Source organism: Taeniopygia guttata, chromosome 1, assembly GCF_048771995.1.
Source record: "Taeniopygia guttata chromosome 1, bTaeGut7.mat, whole genome shotgun sequence".
NCBI classification, from domain to species: domain Eukaryota; kingdom Metazoa; phylum Chordata; class Aves; order Passeriformes; family Estrildidae; genus Taeniopygia; species Taeniopygia guttata.
In genome coordinates, this window is record NC_133024.1 from 34164774 (window position 1) to 34187482 (window position 22709).

General features: G+C 38.0%; 1 protein-coding gene across 43 annotated transcripts in view; it reads left to right on the forward strand.

The window, feature by feature from the left end:
- The window catches only part of DLG2 (discs large MAGUK scaffold protein 2), a 988777-nt gene that overhangs the window by 590282 nt on the left and 375786 nt on the right, over positions 1-22709 (forward strand). For all 43 annotated transcript variants that reach the window (XM_030286703.4, XM_032751275.3, XM_032751277.3 and 40 more), the window contains one exon: positions 8294-8347. In XM_030286703.4, coding sequence (XP_030142563.1) covers positions 8294-8347 — 54 coding nt within the window. The remainder of the gene's footprint in view (positions 1-8293; positions 8348-22709) is intronic.

A 22709-nucleotide genomic window follows, 5' to 3' on the forward strand; every position in this document is an offset into this window, starting at 1 on the left:
GGCTAAGTTTGGCAGCTTGTGATGTTCCTGCTGGGTGCTACATCCTGTAAAATTATTGGAAAACTGGCAGTTCTGGCATGTGTTGTCCTGCAAGCCACCCACAGAGCACTCAGGTTCTCAGTCAGAAGGACATCAGCAAGAAAACTGAGGTTTAAAAATAGTTGGCAAGCCCTATAGTAAAGTACCAAATAGTAGTAATTTATGTAACAGCATCTCCATTGAGAAATGCATTTTATGCCACACAAAGCTAAACCATGTAAAAGAGCTGATTCCCCCTGAGCCCTGCATAGCTGCATTTCACACATGGATATTTATCTTTTAAACTGATGTACTGTCAGTGCAGTGGTCCTGCAGTGATTTAGGGTTTGAAACAAGCTATTGGGCAAGTGATATATTTGGAATTATTTAGTTAATTTTATTCATCACTTAGAGATTCTGGGACATAAAGGGGCACTCTGGGACATCAATTAAAACTTTTCCAGAGGACGTTAGGGTAGACATTTACTTCCACTGACATAAAAATCAAAACATTCTTTGTTCCAGCACAGACGAACTTGAATTTGGTTTATTGCAGATATTCAAAATCAAGTTTTTCTTTAAATTCTTCCTCTATACTTAATTCTATATACATTAAGTGAAAACAGCTGGCAAAACAACTTTGCCTCTATACATACTTAGCCAGAATCAGTGAGTTAATTTGATGCATTATATGGACCACAGTAATTCCCAGTTCTCCTCATGGCCACTTCAGTGCCAGAACAAGATCGTTGGTTATTTTGCTATTTGTGCAATTAGAATCTTTCAAAAACTCCTGGAACTTTTGTATTTCTTATTCTTTTGCCTCTATGGAGAGTTTTAACTCTGACACCAGTAAGCCTTGATGACTTCTGCCCTTGCTAAACAGAGATGAGCACTCTTTGGCACTGATTCCTTTCTTGCTGGGCTCCTGTTTACAGTGCTGAATGTAACAGATTAACCTGAAAGGAGGTGTTTCATTCTTTAAGATTCATGTTCTGATTAAACCGGTTTAACAGTTACTGTATTTTATTAAAGAAATTCCCCTATTTCACATTTAGTTTTGTATTCTCTTTTCTTGTTTTCTTTATCTACATTATAAATTTTAGTCCATTTGTTTCTGTGTTTTTTATAACCCCATGCAGAAATATTACACTCAAATCTCAGATATTTCATTATATAAAAAGGTAACAAAATAAGACACTGGATAATTTCTTTGTAAGCTTAGTGTACCATGATGCTAAAAATAAAAAGCCATATGGTGAGTTAGGCAGCCTTGGCTTTTGAAAGAAAGGAGGAAAAGCCAAATGTGAGAAGAGACCATAATTAAGTTGCAAATGCAGTCCAGATCCAGCCCCTCCATTGTTTGTATTGGGATCACACATGCATTTGTTTTTCTTCTGGCCCTGCTCAGCTTTTGGAGAAAGTGTTGGAGGGTTTGTAGATGTGGCACTTAGGGACATGTTTTAGTGGTGGGCTTGGCCAGGCTGGCTTAGCACTTGGACTCTATGACCTTAGAACTCTTTTCCAATTTTAATGATTCTAGAATTCCATGAAGGAAATAGCTGCAATTTTGCTTTGATTTTTGCTTTTATCCTTCTGGAAGGAATTCTATGTTTGTGCACACTGAGACTGGGGGAAAAAAAAAAAACAAAAAAACCAAAAGTACACAGTTAGGTCAAGTAGGATGCCTAAAATCTGGATGCATGGTTTTCTTCTGGTCTGTTTTGAGCATGTGTACATTCACGTGTATTAGCACAGAATCACAGAATATCCTGAGCTGGAAGGGACCCACAAGGATCATCAAGTGCAACTCCTGGCCCTGCACAGGACACCCCAAGAGTCACACCATGTGCTTGAGAGCATTGTCCAAATACTTATTGAAGTCTGCTAGGCTTGGTGTTGTGACTACTTCCCTGGGGAGCCTGTTACAGTGCCCAGAGAGCTTTTCCCACTGATATTTCTATGTCCTTCATTAGATCTTTTATTGGGGGAAAAAATTATCTGTTATATTAATCATTGCTATTTCAACCTGCTGACAGGTAAGATCATTACAGGGGAAACTTCAACAACTGTAAAGTAGGTGCTTTCTTCTCAATTCCTCTGGTAGCCTCTGAATCATGTTGAATTTTCCTTGTGTATGGGTTTTGTTGTTTTTTTTTAATAATGCAAATTAATACAGTTTTAAATAGGAAATTACTCCTACAGATTAAGTAAAAACAATGTAAAACTCCAAGTCTGCAAATAAGGCCATCTCCTTTGAAAAATGCAATTTACATTTTAACTAAATGGGTTTATATGAGGTTGCACTGCATACAAAGGGAGTGGTCTTGAGGATTTCTTAAGGCATTTTTCTTCTTTCATGGCAGCTGCAGCCTGCAAGCAAAGCTTCTTTTGACTTCTGTTTTATGTCTCAGAGCAGAGGTAGGATTGTTTGCTGCAAAGTCATTCTTTAGATGTTCAAAGAGGTTCTCTATCTTTTACATTTTCTGATTAATAGCAATGAAATGACTTTTTATCTTTTAGTCTTTCAGTTTGTAATTCAGTGGTAAATATGACAAAAGGTGCTGTGTGTTCTGTGATCTTGAGGCCTCATAACATGCCAGAGAATTACTGTTTTGACATCTAAATTGTCATTTAATCTTTCCTGCTATTGTGTGTAAATGTAAATCTATTTCTCGCAATTGTGAGACTCTGAAAACAGGAACTTAAACTAATTCAGTATCACTTTCTTAAGGCCTTAAGCAGTCTTACATTGTGTCTCTGAGAAATGCAGCATGCCCTATTTATATAAATATAGGGACTGCTCTACTTTTTATTATTAAGACCCAAAATGCTAACGTTTTGAAGTAATAAAAAACTGCAAATGTATATTCCAGAGAGTGTTTCAGAGTTTAGGTCTGACTTCCTGGAAAGATGAGCCTTTAACTCTGATATACAGTCCAAAGTTCATTGTCTGCACAAGATGGCAATAAGCCACTGACAACTCAACTTACTTTTAAAATGGTAATACATACACTCTCATATTACTCTCAATTTCACCACCTCCTTATTTTGAGTTTAAATAAATGTAATAATGTAGGTAATGATGGTGATTCCTTAACAAGAAAAGTAGTAGAGAGCTCTAACAGCCTCAAGTTGCACAAGAGGAGGTTGAGATTGGATATTAAGAAAAAAGTCTACTGAAAGGGTGGTCAAGCCTTGGAACAGGTTGCCCAGGAAAGCGGTGGAATCACTGTACCTGGAAATGTTAAAAAACCAATTCAGTGGGGTGCTTAGGGACATGGTTTAGGGCTGGACATGGCAGTGCTGGATTATTGATTGGACTTGATCCTAGAGGTCATCACCAAACTTATTGATTCTATGAAATTAAAATTTCAGCTAGGAATAAAGCATTGGTGGGCAATTTCAAAATGATGACATACTTGGTTGTGTTTTCTTGTTAAGAAGTAACGTGCTGTGCTTATGGTTTATGAAGTAGTGGCCATGTAACTTTGTGATTTTGTGGTCTGGTATTGAATATACAAACAGTTAAACAGGGACTTATGAATGCTGGAGAAAGCAACCCGGTATGATATGGATAGTCTCTAAAACTGAGTAGTATAATTAAAACCAGAATGAAGCTAGCATTCATGGTAGAGGGAAAGTTCACCTTGTCTGAGAGGTATGAGTCATGTCATACACTTGTAGAGAATTTGGCAGCAGAGTAATTGTTCATGAACTAGACCGTGTGCCTTTTTGTTCTGTACCTACTGGCTTCAAGTGCTTCTACTCTATCTTGCTTCTAAGTTGTGCTTTTGGCAGAAAAGCAAGCAGAACAATCTTGTATATATTTGTGGAAGCAAAATGTTTTATGCTCAAGTCCTTTAAGAATAATAATAAAAAAATCTTCCATTTTTATTCTTTTTCCCAAAGCTATTCAAGTTTTGTCTCAGCTATGCCAGTCTTTCACTGCAGCTGTCAGTGTGATGCTTTTTTTCAAAGCACAGAGATGGCTCAGCTGAAAGCAGTGCTTCCAGTCAAGGGCAGGAGGAAGATTCATACAGGGAGCAGGAGCTGTAAGTCTGACTGCACAGTACATTGTCAGCTTAGTATAATACTTAACATATAGGTAGGGATTGGGATGGAGAGGAAGTGAAAAATGGGGAAAACAGGATTATTCAGTTCACTGCACTCAGTAATATTCACACTTCTGGTGATTGGTTAGGTTTTATTTTGCATCTGGAAAAGCTGGTAAAGTGTAATTTACTTGGTAAAATGTGATTCAGTGTCTTGGTCAAGACAGTAGAGGAGGTCACAGCGCAGAGTTAGGAATAAAGTTGTTCTCTTCCAGGAAGCTGTATCTTCTCAACCAGTCTGAAGCCTAGGTAAAAACTATATAGATCTCTGTGGGTATACAGATTGAGATAAGAGGCAGTGCTATCTCAAAGACACTCTAGGCAGAAGTTCTCAAGAGAATCTAGACATGTTTTTGCATGCCTTTGTTAGTTTATGCGCAGTTGAGAGTACTGTTGGTGATCAGAAATTTCCCAATGTTCTCCATTAGAAGTACAGAGATAATTGAGTATCTTTTTTTAGAATTTGGTGAACAAGTGTGACATGTTTTCAAGTCATGTTTTCATAGATACAGACACATCATTCTGGAAAGTAAAATCTTTGGTTCTTTGTTGATACTGATCTTATCCCTTCACTAATTTCACTGTGGTTACAGGACTGTTTTGATGCTATTGTGTACTCCATGGCTAGCACTATATTTAGGGCTTTCTCCAGTGATTGCAAACTGCTTTCAACTTTGCATGATTGAAGGCTCCTACTTTAAAGCGTGAGCTACAAACAGGGCCCAACTAATGAAATAATCTCCATTTCCTGCACTTTAATGCAATTTTGCAGCTCAGGAGGTTAGTGTTCTTCAAATCATCATATATCAGAGAGATGGGAACAAGATGTTTCTATTAAATCATATTTCTTTTTTTTAAAAAAAACACCAACAAAACAAATATTCCTCCCCACCAAAAAAAAAAAAAAAAAAAAAAAAAAAAAACCAACAAAATCCCCAAACCTAAAAAGACAAGTTGTAACAGGGAGCACTGTTCCACACACAAAGAATCACATGCCCAGTATGAACAGGAGGAACAGAGAAGGCGAATGCACTGATGATATTAGTTGTGAGTGAGTGCTTCTTATAGTCACTACATCCATCTGAAAACTGTGTATTTTTTCATGCCCATCTGTCTGAACAGTATAAATGCCCCAGTTGCAGAAAATTGTCAGTTTGATAGTTTGGTATAGTTTTTCCAATCAGTAAAGAATACAGTAAGCACAGTGTTGAAATGTGTTTTCAAGCCAGTGTTGATACACTGGCTTGAATATGAATTCTTTACAGGCTCTGTATCAGGGCCAGTCAGGAAAGGCTCATCATTCAAATGAGCAGCTTAAAATTCTGAGACTCTTCCTGTGGAAGGGGTGATGGACCAAGTGATAACCCAGGGATCAGGATTAGGTATAAATGGAAGCATCATAGTGAGTGCCCATGGTCTGGGCCTCGAGAACATTTTGTCAAGGCTTGTGAAAGACAGAGGGAGGTGATTAAAAAGAGGGAGGTCAATTTGCAAATGTTTACAAATGTTTGGATTTTACCTTGCCAACCTAACATCCTTCTGTGGTGAGAAATCTGCCATCTCTGTGGATGAGGGAAAATAAATAGATGTAATTTGCCTGAATTTTAGCAAGGTTTTTAGCACAAATTCTCTTTCATAGCCAAATGTGAGAGAAACTAAATGGATGGGTTTACTATGAGTGGGACACTGGCTAGACCAGCAGACCCAAAGAGCAGTGGTCAGCAGTTCAGGGTTTAGTTACTGATGGCAAGTTACTTGTGGTGCTCATGCAGAGTTGATAGAGGTGCTAATGCTGTTTAATATCTTAATTAATAACCAGAATGATTATATAGAGAGCATGGTCAGCAAGGTTTGAGGTAACACCAGACTCGGAAGAGCAGATATGATACACTGGACTGTTCCTTGCTCTTTAGAGGAATATAGGAGAAGGAGAAATGTGCTGAGAAGAACCTCACAAAGGTTAATGAAAACACTCAGGAGTTCCCCATGACAGAATAAAACCTGGAGCAGTCCCAGCCAGGCACAGTCTGGCTAAGCTGCAGCTTTGTAGAGAGAACAAGTTGCACATGAGTCAGCCATTGTAGCAGTGAGGGGGAATGGCAAGCTGGGCTGCACTTCCAGCCTGGGCAGCAGGTAAGGGACATCTCATCCCATTGTCAGACTGCAGCAGCAGGAGTACTCTGTCCAGCCCCAAGTGTTCTCGTATTTGTTTCTGATTTCTTTAGCTTTACTTCAGGAAATTCTGATGCAGATAAAAAGCTTTGTTCTTCAATAGGTTAAAGAGATTTGGGTGAATGCTTTGGAAAATGACTTCTGAAAGATTTTTGTTATTTCAGTAGATACTGGTTTTTTAAATCACCAGTGGAAAGATGCTTTTTTTCTGAAAACTGCAATTTTTTTAATAGTTGGTAATAGACCAACACTGTAGCTAAAAATAAAAAGGAGATAAAATCAATACTGTAAAAAATTGCCAAGATTATTCTTCCTGTAGCAAAGGTAGCACTTTTTAAGTGTATTAAGATAAATATTAGTGTTATTCTAAAAAAGAAATAATTTGTTTTACCTGCAATTATAATGCAACTATAGGCATGTTCCATATGCCTAAAGATAAAAATATTATAATCATAATAATAAAATAATAAAAATATTATAATCCTATTAAGTAAAATTCAGCTTTTACCTCTCACTTCAGTGTGACTAGTGTTTTGGGACACAATGAGAATAACAGGTTATGGGTGTATAATATCTTTCCAGATATTAAGCATTTTAATATCAAATAATACTATACCATTGGTCCATGCAATGAAATGCAGACACCAAATTGTATCCATTTAATTTTTATTCATGGCTTACACAGTTGTATAGAAATTATGGCATTAATCAGCAGTAGCTCTTGTCCAGTAACAAAATTTCTTTGAGCACAGAATTATCCTTGAATGACTGCACAAAAACTGGGGGGGAAAAGCCCAAATTGTGTTATTCTCAGGTTCTTTGAATTATTGCACTAATGTCACATTCCTAATTTGAGTTGGTAACAACCAAAGGTTTGAAATCCCACAGTAAGTATTTGACAACAGAAATAGGATCAGTGTTTCTATCAGTGCTGTGTTCATGCCTACCATGCACAAAGAGACCCTGCAGTCTGTATGAGTTTAAAGTGCAGTCATTCAGTGGCAAGTACACAGTGCAGATGACTAGAACTAGTGAGCTACTGTGCTAAGCAGTAGTATTTTCATCAGCCCAGTTCAGTGACCAAAGAGTCTTTGCAGCCCATGTCAGCATTAGTGAGGCTGAGAAAGGGTGCCTTCCATCACTCTGTCCTGCACTGACTGCATGTTGGTCTTTCTGAGCCCTTGATTTATTAACAGTCCCATCTCAGCAGTCCTTCCTTTAGTTTGACACTGTACTGATGGTGCTTGCCTCTAGCTTACAGGTTCTCACAACTCTAGTTTTCTCCAGAGTCTGAGCTAGGTCTGTGCTGCTGTGTCATATCAGAGCTTGGCATTTGGTCAGTAATACTGAATGCCAGAATGGGAAGAGCAAGAGGTTCAGGTGGTTGGAAACTAGCCTGTATATGAACTCCATCAAGAAATTAAAGATCAGGTTGGGCACCTTTGCAGATGCACAAGTCTTTTTAAACTGGTCTGTATTTCAGTCTGAACCCCAGCTGACTGTATATGAACCATGTCAATTATATACCTTTGATATAAATATCATCATATATGTCCATATACATATTCAATACTGCTAGCAGTGTAAGCATTAAATGTTTCTCCTCTGTAAAGATCATTTAATCATCTTGGTTCAAACACAAAAGTTGGATTTGTCAGGTGGGGAAGCTGAAACGCTCAACCTCAATATCCCCTAATTGAAAGTTGAATACATCAGGATTCTTACAGTTCTACTAAAAGATTAACAACTGGATAATGCCTATTCAGGATGTGGTCCAAAGCCTGGAAAAACTAAAAAGAAAGGCCACAGTGAGCTGTGGTTTGGAGGCTTCATCCTTGATTGATCATTACTCATAGTTATGTACTGCTGTATGATTTGAATTCAGTCTGAAAATAGCCTTTTAGACTGTTAACTTAATGTATAAGTATTTCAATATTCATGAATTTCAGGTCTTTAAATTTATTTTCTCTTTTTTTTTCCCCTTTCAGGCAAGCCCTGCCCCTATAATTGTCAACACAGACACTTTGGACACAATCCCCTATGTAAGTATTAAGAATTGTTTATAAATATGTAGAGTTGGTTTATTTTCACTGTTGCCTTTATGAAAGACAACCAGGGGCCTGGTTCAGGTGGCAGCACGGCGGCCTGGTCTCGTCCAAGCCACTCGGGCTAATCAACACACGCAGATACCAATATGGCAGACGGTTGAAAAGCGTTTATTATCTTATTTCGTGGGTTTAAATAGGTTTAGGGGTCTTTGCTACGTCAGAGGGGGGTTGGGGGGTCTCAGAGGATAGTGGGTAGTGGAATTTTACCAGAACAGGTGTGGCTACATTCTTCTCTGACTCCTGGGGTTAACAGATAAGCGGGGAAGAGAGAGGGGGGAAGGGGTCTGTCTTTCCGTGACATCCCGGTGATCTTCCGCTCCGCCTGTCCCTATCTACCACATTTCACAGAGAAATTCTTTTTGGTATTGCATAGAAGTTATCATAAAAACAAATACTTAATTTCTTTTACAGTTACACTGTAAATTCTTTTTTGGGAAAAGAAATTGGGAATGCCAGTTGTACTCAGGTGAATCATAGCATTACTATATGCACACAATTTGTATATGTTTACTAAAATTAGCCTTTATTTGAAAAAAAAGAAAAGTGATTTCCTTAAGGAAATGTCCTTACCAGTGACATGAGTATTTCCTTTTAGAGCCATGCACACCCTGCTAGCATAATAGAAATATACCTTGATGCACAGTGTATCTTAAAATGGTGCAATATCCCTTCGTTTGTCTCTATCCTTCTTTTGTAGATGGAAATTGCTCAATGATAAATAACAGCTCAAACTAATTGACTTAATATTTTCCTGTTAATGTCTTCTTTTTCGTGACTTCTAGGAAACAGATTATCCTGAAATAAATGCATGTTTTTACTAGAGTTTTAAAAATACGGTTTTAAAACCAACATTTGATACTATTGTTGTGTAGACTGTAAAATCAACTATAGTTGAAGATAAAGGACATAGAAAAACACAAAACAAACACATCACAAAACGAGTAGCAGGCTTAAATTATTGGAGGAAAGAAAAACAAGTAGCACAAAGCTAGCCAGCCAGTATCTAATCTTTCTTCTTGCATCATCTTAGTTTATCTTTTTGAAGCTCCTAATTAATGTCTCTTATCTGTTGGGTTTTGTCCACATCTGTTTCTTATGATACCAATGCATAAGCCTAATTATTTATCTACCTACACCAGTCATGTTGCTGGATTCTGTCTTTAAGACTGTTGATGAGGAAGTTTAATAGGAGTTGCCCTGGTGAGTTTGTTACTTGACAATTCATAAAAGTTAGAAATTATGGTGCGTAGCACAGGTAAAGATCACAGCCAAGAGCAATTTAGAAGAGTGACAGTGCTCTAAAGCAGAAGAGAATGAAATCCCTTGATGGAAATATGAACTATTGGGAAGGGTGAAAAAGTTAAATAGAATTTCTCTGTTCATTTGCATGCAGCTTTTTTAAATGGCTTCCTATCATTTCTGTCTCAGTTTTCCACCTAACATAGAAACCATCTGCTACGGTCTCACTTTCAATAGGTCTGTCTGGCTTTTCTCCTGTATTTTGATGAGACATTTTATACTTAGTGTTCTCTAGTCTTCCAAAAGGGACACTCTGAGCCCCAGTTCTCATTTTCAGCACTGGACCTGTGCCCAGGATCCTCTGCAGCAACGGTGTTAGAATTCCTAAATACAGATGCAATTACACTAGTGACAAGATGCTCAATCAATATGATTTATTCCCTTAACACATCCTATCAATACTTACACACTTTTATGCCACTGTTGTACTAGAGTTCCTTTTTCTTAAATAATAAAGAACAAATGACCAAACACATTCAAGAGAAATGTTGACAGTAAGCTGAGAAATGCCTGTGGGCTGTTTCAGTCTCCAACACATGATGTGAACTGGATAAATAAACAGAAGGTGCCTGCTGTAGAAACAGACAACTCTGAATTAGTCACCTTGCTCTTCCTAACCTGGGGAGAGTTATTTCTCTTAGCTATAAGGACACAGCAGTGCCACCATAGAGGGATTTATTTAACACTGGACACTAAGAAGCACTTCATCTTGACCTGTCTGCTGAGCCCAGGCTACCATAGTGCCCCACAAAACCTGGGGTCTCTGATTTAGAAATAGGCATTTCCTTCTGCTCAGGATTTGTATGCTTGAACATTCTCTAAAATGAGACACAAAACCAAGGCATGAACAAATGACCTCTTCCTCCAAATTAATATTTGAGGGAGTGGGCTGGGAGACCTGTGTTTTCTTTCTTGCTCTCAGGAGTAATGCATTTAAATTTAGTTTGGTTTTATTTTATATTTCCTCCGCAAGGGAGATGCCATTAGTCATGGGGCCAGATCCACATTTTCTTCTCTGTGCATCCCCTCCTGGTCCAGGGATCCTTCCCAATACATATTTAGTGATAGCATATAGTGGATTGACTCTGGCCAATAGCCAAAGAAGCTTCTCACTCCTCTGCTGTGGGTCAGGAAGAGAATAGGAGATATAAAAGGAGAAGATAATGAGTTTAATAGGGAAAGCAAATGTTGCATGTGCATGTAAAGCAGAATAAGAAATTCATTCACTGCCTCCCATCAGCGGGCAGATGTTTCGCAAGGGAAGCAAGGCTTCATCAGGTGTAGCAGTTATTTGGAAGACAAATATCATAACCATGAATATTCTCCCTTGCTCCTCCTTTCACTGAGCTTTTACTGCAGAGCACCATGTGATATGGAATATTCCTTTGGTCATGTGGGGTCATCTCTCCTGGCTAGGTCCCCTCCAAATCCTGTACCCACCCCCAGCCAACTTGCTACTGGGACAGGAAGGGCAAAATAGAAAGGAGAAAAAGCCTCGATGCTGTGCAAGCTCTCTTCAGCAATAACCAAAATCTGGTGTAATATCAACATTGTTTCAGCCACACATTGAATTATTGCTCCACATAGGCTACTGTGGAGAATAAACCCCATCCCAGCAAAACCTCGTACGGCCTATAGTATTGTGTGGGTCCTGTAATACAGCCTATAACATAATGGGGTGTTAAGGGAGTTTTGTCTCTCTTTTAAGTATTTGGAAATGCAAAGAAAAATCTTCCAAACTGGATGAGTTAAGTGTATGATAGTGCAACCGTCATCATCTAAATTATTTTACAGGAAATGTAATTTAGCAGATATGCCATGAAATATTTTTTCCTATGAGATCAGTTCAGAGAGATAACAAAAAGCTAGATTTATTTATGATTTTGAAACTTGATCATGTGTCAAACAGCTGGATTTTTCAGCACTGTTGAGACTTCCAGACATGCATGGGGGAAGATTCTATGTGCCTAGGAACATAGCTGATGAATGTTTAAGTATCCTTAAAGTTAACTAGCTAAGTATTTGCACTTCTGAAAGGCACTATTTATTTTTAGTTGCCATAAAATAAACTTCTAACACTGAGAAAAAAATCATGTTATGGATCAGAGAATCCAAGTTAAATTATTATATGTTCTGTCCGAAGCTAAAAGCAGCCTTGGTGTAAGATGCTGATCCTCCCTCAGAACTGTGGAGTGTTTAACACACCCAGAAGTGCTGTTCTTTGGGACTATAGTGATCTTAGATTCCTGCTATTCATCCCTGTATCTCATCTCTCATTGCCAAAGTACACTTGGAGTCCAGGAAGACTGAATGGGAAGAACAAGAATTTTTCAGATCCTACTAATTGGGTCATGGTTCTAATGTTTACATTACTTTTTTTTATACTTTGTTTTTCTCTAGTCTTAGGTGGTTGTCCTTTTAATTGAGTTTGCCTTCCACATATCTGAGCACCATTTCTAAATGAACTTGTTGAATAGAATTAAAAGGCAGGGGAATACATAAGCAAGTGATAATGTCTCGGGAAAATTTTTGACATATTACTTTTTGATTTCTAACTGTTAGGATTTTCTAAGATACTTTTCATAACAAGTATTTAATGCTGTCCACTCTGGTGTTTGCACAAAAAAAAAAAGTGCTGTTTTAAAAAAAAAAAAAAAAGTTCTTTTATTATTTTTTTCCTAAATAATGGTAATTTTCATTGCACTTACCATAACAAAAATAAGTAATCCATTTTATACCATATAGAAATTATTTCCAAAATTAGGCATTGGAATAGCATGGATTTTCAAATTTTGGTGAATCAAAATGGTATTTTTTTTTTTCTGTAATTACTAGACACAACTGATAACCTGATAGATCCCTAAATAAGGTCAGGCTATTTTTAGTGCTGTTACATGCCAGATGGAGACTTCTCATTATTTCATTAGGCTGTTGGCACAACCTGTGTCGTTGTTTTGTTTTACAGGAGGTACCCTCAATGCATTTCCAATTCATTAACAGCTCTGCTCATCCTCTCTGCCATCTTCCTCCAAACATTCCTGAGTGTTTTTGGAAGATACCTCTCAAATGGTCAGCATTCACAAATCATGTTCACATGTCATCTTTGCACTAGTCCACCCGAGAGAAATTTCCTTTGTAGAGTTGGTGTACAACTGGTAAACTTAAGTGATTTATCTCATTAACCCTCTAATGATTTAAAATCACATTATTAAACATTTTGCAACTGTTGACATTCTTCAAACCATTTCAACTCAATAGTTTGGGAAAAAATCATCCTTTGTGGGACTGGTTTTCATCAGTATGCTTTTTTTAGATGAGATAAAAGGCCTTATTCTATTCTATTATTCTATTATAACTTGGGCCTGCAGAAAATAACAGAAGAAACAGTTAATTAAGTTTGTTTCTAGGTTCAGTGGTTTGAAAACTTTGGCTCGCCAAGCTTTGGACGTGGGAATAAATTTGATAGGAAGCTTTGATGGTACAAAACGAATTATTCTGTGACATTTTAAACACAATTAAACATTAGTGGGAGTTTGTTTGTTCTCTATTCTTTTGCTGTAAATTTTAGATCTTTTTGTATAATGAGAAGTATTAATTTAATAACGTATGAATCATTTTCTCTGTTGCACAGAATAGGCCTTATTTCTGTTTTCGTGTCTAAAAATTGCATAGTTGAATTAGAAGTAGCTATAAGACTGTCTTTGCATCACTTACAGAAATTGAAGGGATCCTTTCTCTTATCTTCTGATGGAATTTTATTTTCATCTTAACAAAAAAATATAGGGAAATCCACTCAGGTACTGTGGTTGTTCCCTTCCTCCTCCATCTTGTCACAGCGATACGTACTTTATTTTCCTTTCAGTCACAATGAATTCTTCATATTTCTTAAGTTTCACACTGTTCTTTCAAATAATTATTTTTTATATTATTATTATTTGGAGTTATTGTTATTTTATTATTGGTTTGATTTGCTAAGTATACTGCCTATGATGAGTTCTGTGAAGATACATGTCCTGAAGACATGTCCTGAAGAAGTAATTTTCAAACTGTGTTGGTTATGTCTTCATGAGCTGTAATCAAATCTTTGTATTGTTTTACCCTTGCCTGTGTGTGGCCACAGAGAGGGCTGTGCAGCTGTTTTGGTGCATCCCAGCTTAGGGACACTGTGAGCTCAGCCCCTCCTGGAGCAGGGCAGTGTAGGGGCCAGGATGATGCCAAAATGGGGAATTCTGGAAAATTTTCAGCTTTCCTCTCTGCCATTGAGCTAGTGCACCTAGATTTAGCACATTAGAAGGAGGCACATAAAAGCTTAAACAAAGGCTGAAAAGAAAAATAAATTCTTTCTGTTCTGATGTTGTAGATGGAATCAGGCACTTCACCCTCAAGTGAGAAGAAACTATATTTTATTGATATAAGAGAAGTTCAGTGGTAAATGCAGCAGTGGTTTAACAAGAATGAATGGCCAGGTATACTTGAGCATTTACTGGATAGAGAACAGTCAGAATTTTGGAGGGATCTCCCTATTGAGCCATGAGGTTCAGAAAGGATCGCAGTCTGTTCCAAACTTCCTTTCAGAGGGGAGTTTAGGTGCAGCTGGATCCAGACTGTCTAAGCCTTGGCCAGTGGTTGATGTCTAAAGGATTATATATTTGCAATCACAGAATCAATTAGGTTGGAAAAGGCCTCTGAGATCATCAAGTCCATCCTTTGATCAAACCACAGTGTCAACTATACCATGGCACTAAGTGCCACATCCAGTCTTTTCCTAAACACCTCCAGGGACGGTGACTCAACCACCTCCCTGGGCAGCCGCCCATTCCAATGTTTAATCATCCTTTCTGAAAGATTGCCAAGTGTCAGTGCTTATTTCCAATTCACTTACCAACTGTCTGATGTAATAAGGCATCTCGTAACCTTGAGAGGCGTTCCTACTCAAGGAGAAATCCTGGTGTGCAGCCCACTACCATGCAGGAGAGCTCAGCAGGCCCTAGGCTGTCTACCCTTCATGGAGTAAGATGATAGAGTCATATTTGCATACTGACTACAGATGCTAGTTTCTTTCAAATTTGCCTTGAGTTGGACATTAACCAGTATTCTGGTTAGCTGGGTATATTGCCCAAATGTTGTTCTTGCCTATCATATTGTTACCTGTCTCCTCTCAAGTCCAGCTGGACCTGTCAGGACCAGATACATCCGTGGCTGACCACCACTTAGGGTTATTACCTGAGCAGGAGCTATAATGGAATTTAAAAGGCAGGTTGGGGATGGGAGCACATTGCCACACCTCACTGTAAAAAGAATGAGAAAACTGAGCAATGAGAAATGAGAAAATTTCTGAGCACAGGCAGTGCTCTAAAGGCTTTTATTGGATAATAAGAATGTAGGTGCATTCTAGACCTAGAAAAGTAAATTGGAAGGAGTAGGTGGCCTAATATATTTTTATAATAAAGCATGTCTTTACATAATTAATATTAAATGTCATATATGACTGAGCTGGTTTTGGCTGGGGTAGAGTTAACTGCTTCACAGTGGCTGGTATGAGGCTATTTTGGATTTGTGCTGAACACAGGGTGTCTAATATAGGGGCAATTTTGTTATTGCTGAGCAGAGCTCATACAGAGCCAAGGCCTTTTCTGCTTTTTGTGCTGCCACACTGGTGAGAGAGTGAGGGGTGAATGGGAGGCTGGGAGGAGGCATAAACAGGACTGGTGATCCCAGCTGACCAAAGGGATATTCCAGGCAGTGTGAGATCATGCTCAGTGTATGAAGTTGGGGGAAGAAGGAGGAAGGGAGGAACATTCAGAGTAATGGCATGTGTCTTCCCAAGTCAAGCTCTCCTAGAGACGGCTGAACACCTGCCTGGCTATGGGAAGCAGTGAATTAACTCCTTGTTTTGCATTGCTTTTGTGTGTGGCTTTTGCTTTCCCTATCAAACCATCTTTATGTCAGCCCACAGGTTTTCTACCTTTGACCATTCCAATTCTTTCCTGGATCCCACTGGTAGGGGAGTGAGCAGTTGTGTGGGTCTTGGCTGCTGGCTGGGATTGAACCACAACAATGACTATGCATGATGAGCAAATTTGTGAGGACAGTGGTAATAGAAGACTAAAAAGAAATTTTGGTCTAAAAGGATAGGATCTGAAGTTTTACAAAAGTAGGAAACTCATGGAGTTTGTTGTTTTTTTATTAATATTATATTGAAATATATCAAAATACCATTATGTAGGTATAGATATATTTTTTCCATTGACTTCTCAGAAGAAATTTATTGTTTCTTTCTTAATTAATTTGATCATAGTCTTGAAAGTCAGATTACATACCTTATTATCTCCAAGACTTATGTTTTTCTAGATTGTTAACGTGCAGTTTTGTTTATTGTTTATACTCATCTTTCAGCCTTCATTAATGTCCATTACAATGGAAAAGCTAAAGCTGGTAGAACTCTGTGCTAGTCTTTTAAAGTTTAAAGTAGAACTCTGTGCAGCTTTTAAAGCTGCATTGGCTTGACTTTTATGTTTTGGCCCTTGAATTGTATCATAGCAAATTTTTTTTTGGCCTGGCAAACATGCTGTATTCTATGTGTCATTGTTTCTGCAGTAGGATAAAACGTTTTTCTTTTATAATAGCAGTATTGACAGGCTTGATTTAATGTTTATAAAATATTTTGTGATCATTAGTGAAAACAGTTCTACAGAACACAAAACTAATGAACTAATATGAAACAGCTCCCCTTAAACATGCAAAAATATAAATGTTTTCATCCTGCTGTCTGATGACCTAAATGGATTTTAGAGTGACAGCATAAAAAAAATATGCTGCTTCTGTTGAAAACTCAAAGCAAAGGTACAGAATGGACCTTGAGATTTACTTTGCCTCTATTTTATACCCACTGTTTTTCTAACTGAAAATAAACTTACTTCAAACTTTTTCTTTTAAATATTACTGTTTTAAAAAGAAACATCATCTAAAGAAGGGCCAGAGTTATTCTGAAGTAAAAATTGATTTTCTTCGTGTGTTTTGCATTAAAATTCTGAATGCATTTTTAATATTTAATCCTTACCAAATACATAACTTTTAATTAAGGGAAAAGGCTTTAATTCAAGTAAAATAACTTAATGATTTTAGGAGATATTTTTTATTTTCTGTAGGAATGAACACTCTATTGCCTGTTTGAGTGCTACATACCATAATACATAACAAGTCTTCATGGTGTCTGGATGTAGAATTACCAACATCCTGTCAATCCAATGCATCTCTCGGTCACATATCTAATTATTCCTTCAGACTTCTATTTTCCAAAATTATAATTGTCCATTACAACTGTCCATTTTCAATTGCCTATGAATAATGCTGGACTTTAGATTCAATCAAGGAGTTCTTTCTATGGATGCTTGAAATGCTGCAATTAGCAGACTGGGAGAGAGGAGCTTATTGAACTGTCAGGATCACACCCTGCACTCATTTATACCCCTTGGCTTCAGGTGGACACAGCACAGAGAGTGTAATGCTTCATGCTTTTTGGATTTGGAGTGCAAGTACTTCAGCATTGCAATCCAGGTGTACACTTAGCAGTCTTAATTCAATAACTCTCTAGTTTGTAAAGCAGACTTTTTTACAAAAAACTGCACTTGCCAACAGGTTTTTGGATGCCCACTATCAGGATCTCTTAGGTGACAATGTAATAAACCCTTTGAAAGAGGTACAGTGCTTTGCTGTTGTGAAGTCTGTTCTTGTTGGACCACTCTTATCCTTACTGCCTCTGCTGGGGGAAGCCAGCCATGCATTGCACTGTCTGGTATTTTCATCATTCTGAGAAAAATCATATATACTATATACATATGGGGGTGTGTGGGTGTGCACATACCCCTCCTCTACACCCAGCTATACGTAATTTTTAACTTACCTGTAATGTTGGCATGTGATGCAGAATGCAGTGTATGCCTGTTAAAGTTTTTTGAAGCACTTGGAGATCTGAGGCAGCCCTGAATTACATGGACTGACCTGACCTAAATCACAAGTCATTTGAATTTGGTTTTGTCATTCTCTGCCTTGCCTTGAATTAATTTTTCCTTTTCTGTAAGTCTTTATGTATTATGCTACCATAGCTAACCTTACTGGATGTTGCAGCACTGGGCTAAAGTCAGATGGGTTGGTAAGTTTGCAAGGATTCAAATATAATAAAATAACCAAATATGTATGACTTTATAGTACAATTTATGGTCTTAAACCATCAAGACCATTGTCTTTTCCATAAAATACTTGATTAGAATATATATATCTGTATGTATAAAATTGGGACCCATGGCAGGGAGATCAGAACTGGACAGTTTTTAAAGTTGCTTCCAATCAAAACCATTCTGTTATTATAAGAAGCTAATAAGGCTCTTCAAAATATGCAAGGCTATTTTTCCATAGCAATAACTTTATTTTGAGTTACTTTGTCATGAAGTTAAGTTCTGAAGTGATTTGGCAAACAGCATAAAGAGTGCAAGTGAATAACTACTTACCTTACTTGTATTGGTCAGTATTCACCGTCTTAGAAAGGTGTAGAACTTAACTGAAGGCTGTTGTGAAAAAAATGAAAGGAGAGCTAGCACAGATGCCATCATCTTATTGGTTTTAATTATACAAAAGAAAGAAAGCTTTCCTTTTTGATAAGACTTCATTTTGGAGGATTTCAGATTAATTGCTGTCAGAGACAGATGTGTTCCTTTGACCTTGGATAACTTGAGAAGTAAAGAGAAAGTGGCTGCTCAGTATTGAAGAGAAAGCTTGTTTTGATGAAAAGTGGAAAAGAAAAATCTTGCTTTCATGTCTTATTGGACATATGATGGTTTGATTACAACGGGTTTTTCACTTATTTAAGATGAAGTATGTCTGAAATTTGTTTTACAAGAACTTTTCTTTGTAATTTTAAGAATATATGCTTTTTTTTATCTGTAGAATTATTGAATATTTTGCTTTGCAAACTACCAGTTAAAGTTCAGCCAAGGCAAGGTTCTTATCCTGGCAGCACATAATGCAACATCAGTAATAACAATGGGTAGAAAATATACCCCTATCTTGTGCTCTTAACATTATTCACTGTGTTTTTCATAGCAGCATTTTTCCTGTTATTTATGGTAACTTTCAAAAAACTTTAGAATAGCTAGAGTGTGTTCTTACTCGTTCCCTACAACTATATAAAAAGATCTCAATGGGACACCATTCTCTTAACAAAATTTCAAAATTAGCTATTGAAATGCTCTTATTTTCCCCCATTGTAAGCCAGGGATTTGCTGATCCATGCTGTAAAACTAGCACAATTTCAGCACAGTTTCAGCAAATATTCTGAAGTTCCTACTGCAACTTGTGGCATTTTGGAAATACGAGTTATTTCTAATCCACATTTTGCACAATAGAACCTCATGCTACTTTTAATGCAGTGATCTGGTGAATCAGACTTAATAGTAAATTACATTTTTAATCAGTGTTTAGATGACCTAGCATAGACAAGGAAACCCAAATATGCCACAGATAATATCTGTTTTTCTGATCTTTGATATTGCAGCCCTCATAATTTTCTGCAGAAGATTGGCTTAGTTTGATGGTAATAGAAAATAAAGACTCCTACTTGAGATAAATCTCCACTGGTTGAGGTGATTAGTAAAGAGAAATAATAACTGAAGTACATTTCTTTTGTATCTTACATTAACATATTCAATCAGTTGTCGAGTAATTTGTGCCTGTAAATTTTTCAGCATGAAGATGACAAGAGTTTAAAATTCTGGATTCTTTTTAGTCATAAATTATTTGTACTGAGTACGTTATGTTTTATGTTTGCTCCGCAGAAACATTCTACTGAATGTTGGCAATATTGCCAGTTGAATATTGGAAAATATTTTACTGAATGTTGTTCTTTGCTCAGCTGTTCTTTGCTCAGCTTAAGTGAGCATTAGCGTGGTCATAACAAAAGTAATCTTGTCTAATGTCCAAATTCAGGACTTAGGCTTTGCAAAAGTGATGGAAAGGTGAGCATAGCACACTGTGAGCTTATCTTGATTCTGTTGAGCTATACTAATTTTTCAAATAATGTGCACAGTGCAAGGTTGATTAATCACTTAGATTTCACCATAGTCTTTCTCTTTAGTAGAAGCAGATATGTGGTATCTTGGTAGTGCTCTTTCTTATTCTAAAAATACTAAAAGTCTTCAACTGTCCCTATGACCTCTTGCTCTTTCCCTAGAGGAGAAGTATAATTTACAGCTGGTGCTTTCAATACTGTTTAATTTCTTTTTAGAAGCATTGTGTACTAGTTTAGAGTTGGACTGTAAGTCAGAGAAGCGTTCTTTCATTCCCTAAGAATTTGAATTTCATGCAGAAGGACACAAATATATTCTAGTTTGTGAAATTTTTTTCTGTATATCTTGAAATTGTTGAAAGATATTAATCTTTCTTTCAAAATAAGGACCAGTCTCCAGGAGCCATCCTTATGTCTTAGGGAGACTGATCTTATCAGTAAGGCAGGTTGATCAGAACTGGGCATCCCTGTTTCAATCACATCTGACTGAACTTTGTCTCTCTATGCAGATCTACAGAAAGAAAATAAATTATACTTTACTTTCTCCCCAGTTCTTTAATTCTGCATTTTTTTGATTTTTGGCTATAGCAAAACTCAAGTTTGTTTATATTTCATAGCAATTCTCCTGCTTTACTAAAGTTAAAGCTTTAATATTGTGTAATATCCACCGTTGGTTGGACTTCGAGCGCAGTTTCTTATTTCCAGATATTTTTCTAGCCATTTTTCTTTCCCTGCTGTTTCTTGGTGAAGAATGATTCAAGATTGTAAGAATAGCTTTTCCTGTCACATTCATCTTTCTGATTGGGTGAAAAAAGGAGATACATAGCAACGAATATGAGTCTGCAAAGAATTTTTTTCTCAGTTTAGCATCGCATCGAGTTGTAGTCCATATAACAAAAAAAAAAAAAAAAAAATCTATGTTTGCAATACATATGCAAGAAATTATTGCAAGATGTTAGGGGGTTGTTAAATTTGCTAGCCTGATGGAGGCACGGCTGTTGGGGCTCCATGCCACAGTGCTCAGACAGCAGCAAGGTCCCTAGTGTATTCCCAGTAAGCACACGGACAAGCAGAAGGCATTCACGTAGACACAGGTCTGAGAAGAGCAGCAGAGCAGTCAGTGCCCACGTGAACAAAAGTGGCCGCCTCGTGTCCCCATCTGTATTGCATGTGTTCATGTGTGTGTGGAGTGAGAACTGCCAGGAGCTGGGTCTCGACACTTGGTCAGCTCAGGAGTGCTGGCTCCAGATCCTTGCTGTTCCAGATGCTGGCACCTGATGCTACAACCCCTGTCCAGCTACTGGTACACACTCCTTCGCACAAACCAAGGCACACACCCACCCTGTGGGACTCTGATTCCCCCTCTAATGGAGCTGAGACACATGGTCCATGAAGTAGCTGGCCCTGGATCCTTGCCCTTACTCCCGCACAGTAAAATACACACACACACTGAAATGGATCTCAGTTAATCCCTGGATCCTAAAGTCTCTTGGGCAGTTGCCTTTGATCCTTTGCCCTTTCAGCAGCCAGCTTCTTCCCTTGCCTTATTTCCAATTACACATACACACTCCAGCTTTCTGACTGCTTCACCTCCTCCCCAGCTAGCCCAGCTTGGTGTTTGCTGGCCATCACCCACTGCTTGTGGGCGTCTTCATGTACTCCAGCTGCTGGTACCACAGACCACTATACACACAAAGAGAACATAGAACCCCTTGGCCAAGAAAAGAGGTAAAAATGGAGTTTAGTAGAAGACAGGACAGAAGATGTTCAGCAGGCACAGGGCTTGAACAAGGAAATGAACTGACCAGCCTTGTCTACATGTGACTGGCCTCCTTTATCCACTCACCCCTATGTTTTCTTGTACTTCTAAACCACGTCTGACCTTCCCTTTTCCACACCTTTTATTCCTCACCTAAACATCTCCTAAGTCTTGTTGCAATGCCAGGACGCTCGTTCCTTGCATCCTGCTGGTGTTCCAGCCCCATAGACAGTGATGCCCTCCTCAGGCTGCAAGGTGCTCCCCAGCTGACCCACAGTGCTGGCTGTCACCCTGAGCCACGGGCTGAGGCTCCCTTGGGAGAGGAAAGGTGTCTGCCAGGGTATCTCCACCTGCCCTTGTGCCTCTCTGCTTGTGGGTGTGTGTGTGTCCGCACCTTTGATGGGCTGATGACCCCTGTGATGAACCCAGGATGAAGCAGAAATAAATTTAAAATCATGAAAAATAACTTTTCTGTGGAGCAGACATGCTGGAGCATGTACAGTGTAGTAATGGCAAGTAAAATGTCTGGTTAGTGGCCTTGTGCATATGGGAGCATTTGATGTCCAGGAGATTTGTACACAAATTTAGCTGTGAGTGTCATCGGCCACTAACTTCATTGCATATTGTTGAAATAAGAACTGGAATACTTTCCACATCTCTGCTGCCAAATACTTTAGCTTTGATGTGGAAATTACAGGTTTCATTATGTCAGGAAACCTATGGAGAATGTAATAAAGATACTTCATATAACTGGTAAAATATGCTCTACTTCTGGAAAGAGATGATGAAATACTTGACATTTTAAAGTAGTATTGCGTGACATTAAACATTTTCAGAGTACTCCTGCGTTGCAGTTGTGCATTCTAGTGTAGTAAAAATATTCTTAGAGTATTTCTTGTACCATAGGTCTTTTCATCACTGCTTACTTAAAGCAAGACAGCACTGTGACCTTTCTGTGTTGTTTTAAAGAGGATTATGTGTCAGCATTTTTCTCAAGCTTTAGCTTGGCTTTCCTCAGTTCTTTAGTAAAGCTTCTTTCATCTTTGCTCTTACACATTAATAGGCAATCTTGAAAATAACTATTTATTTAGAATACTGAGGCAATGCATAGAAATTACTTCCAGAGTAACCTTCAAGTTCAGGTTACTATTGGGTCAGAAATTAGATTGATTGAAGGT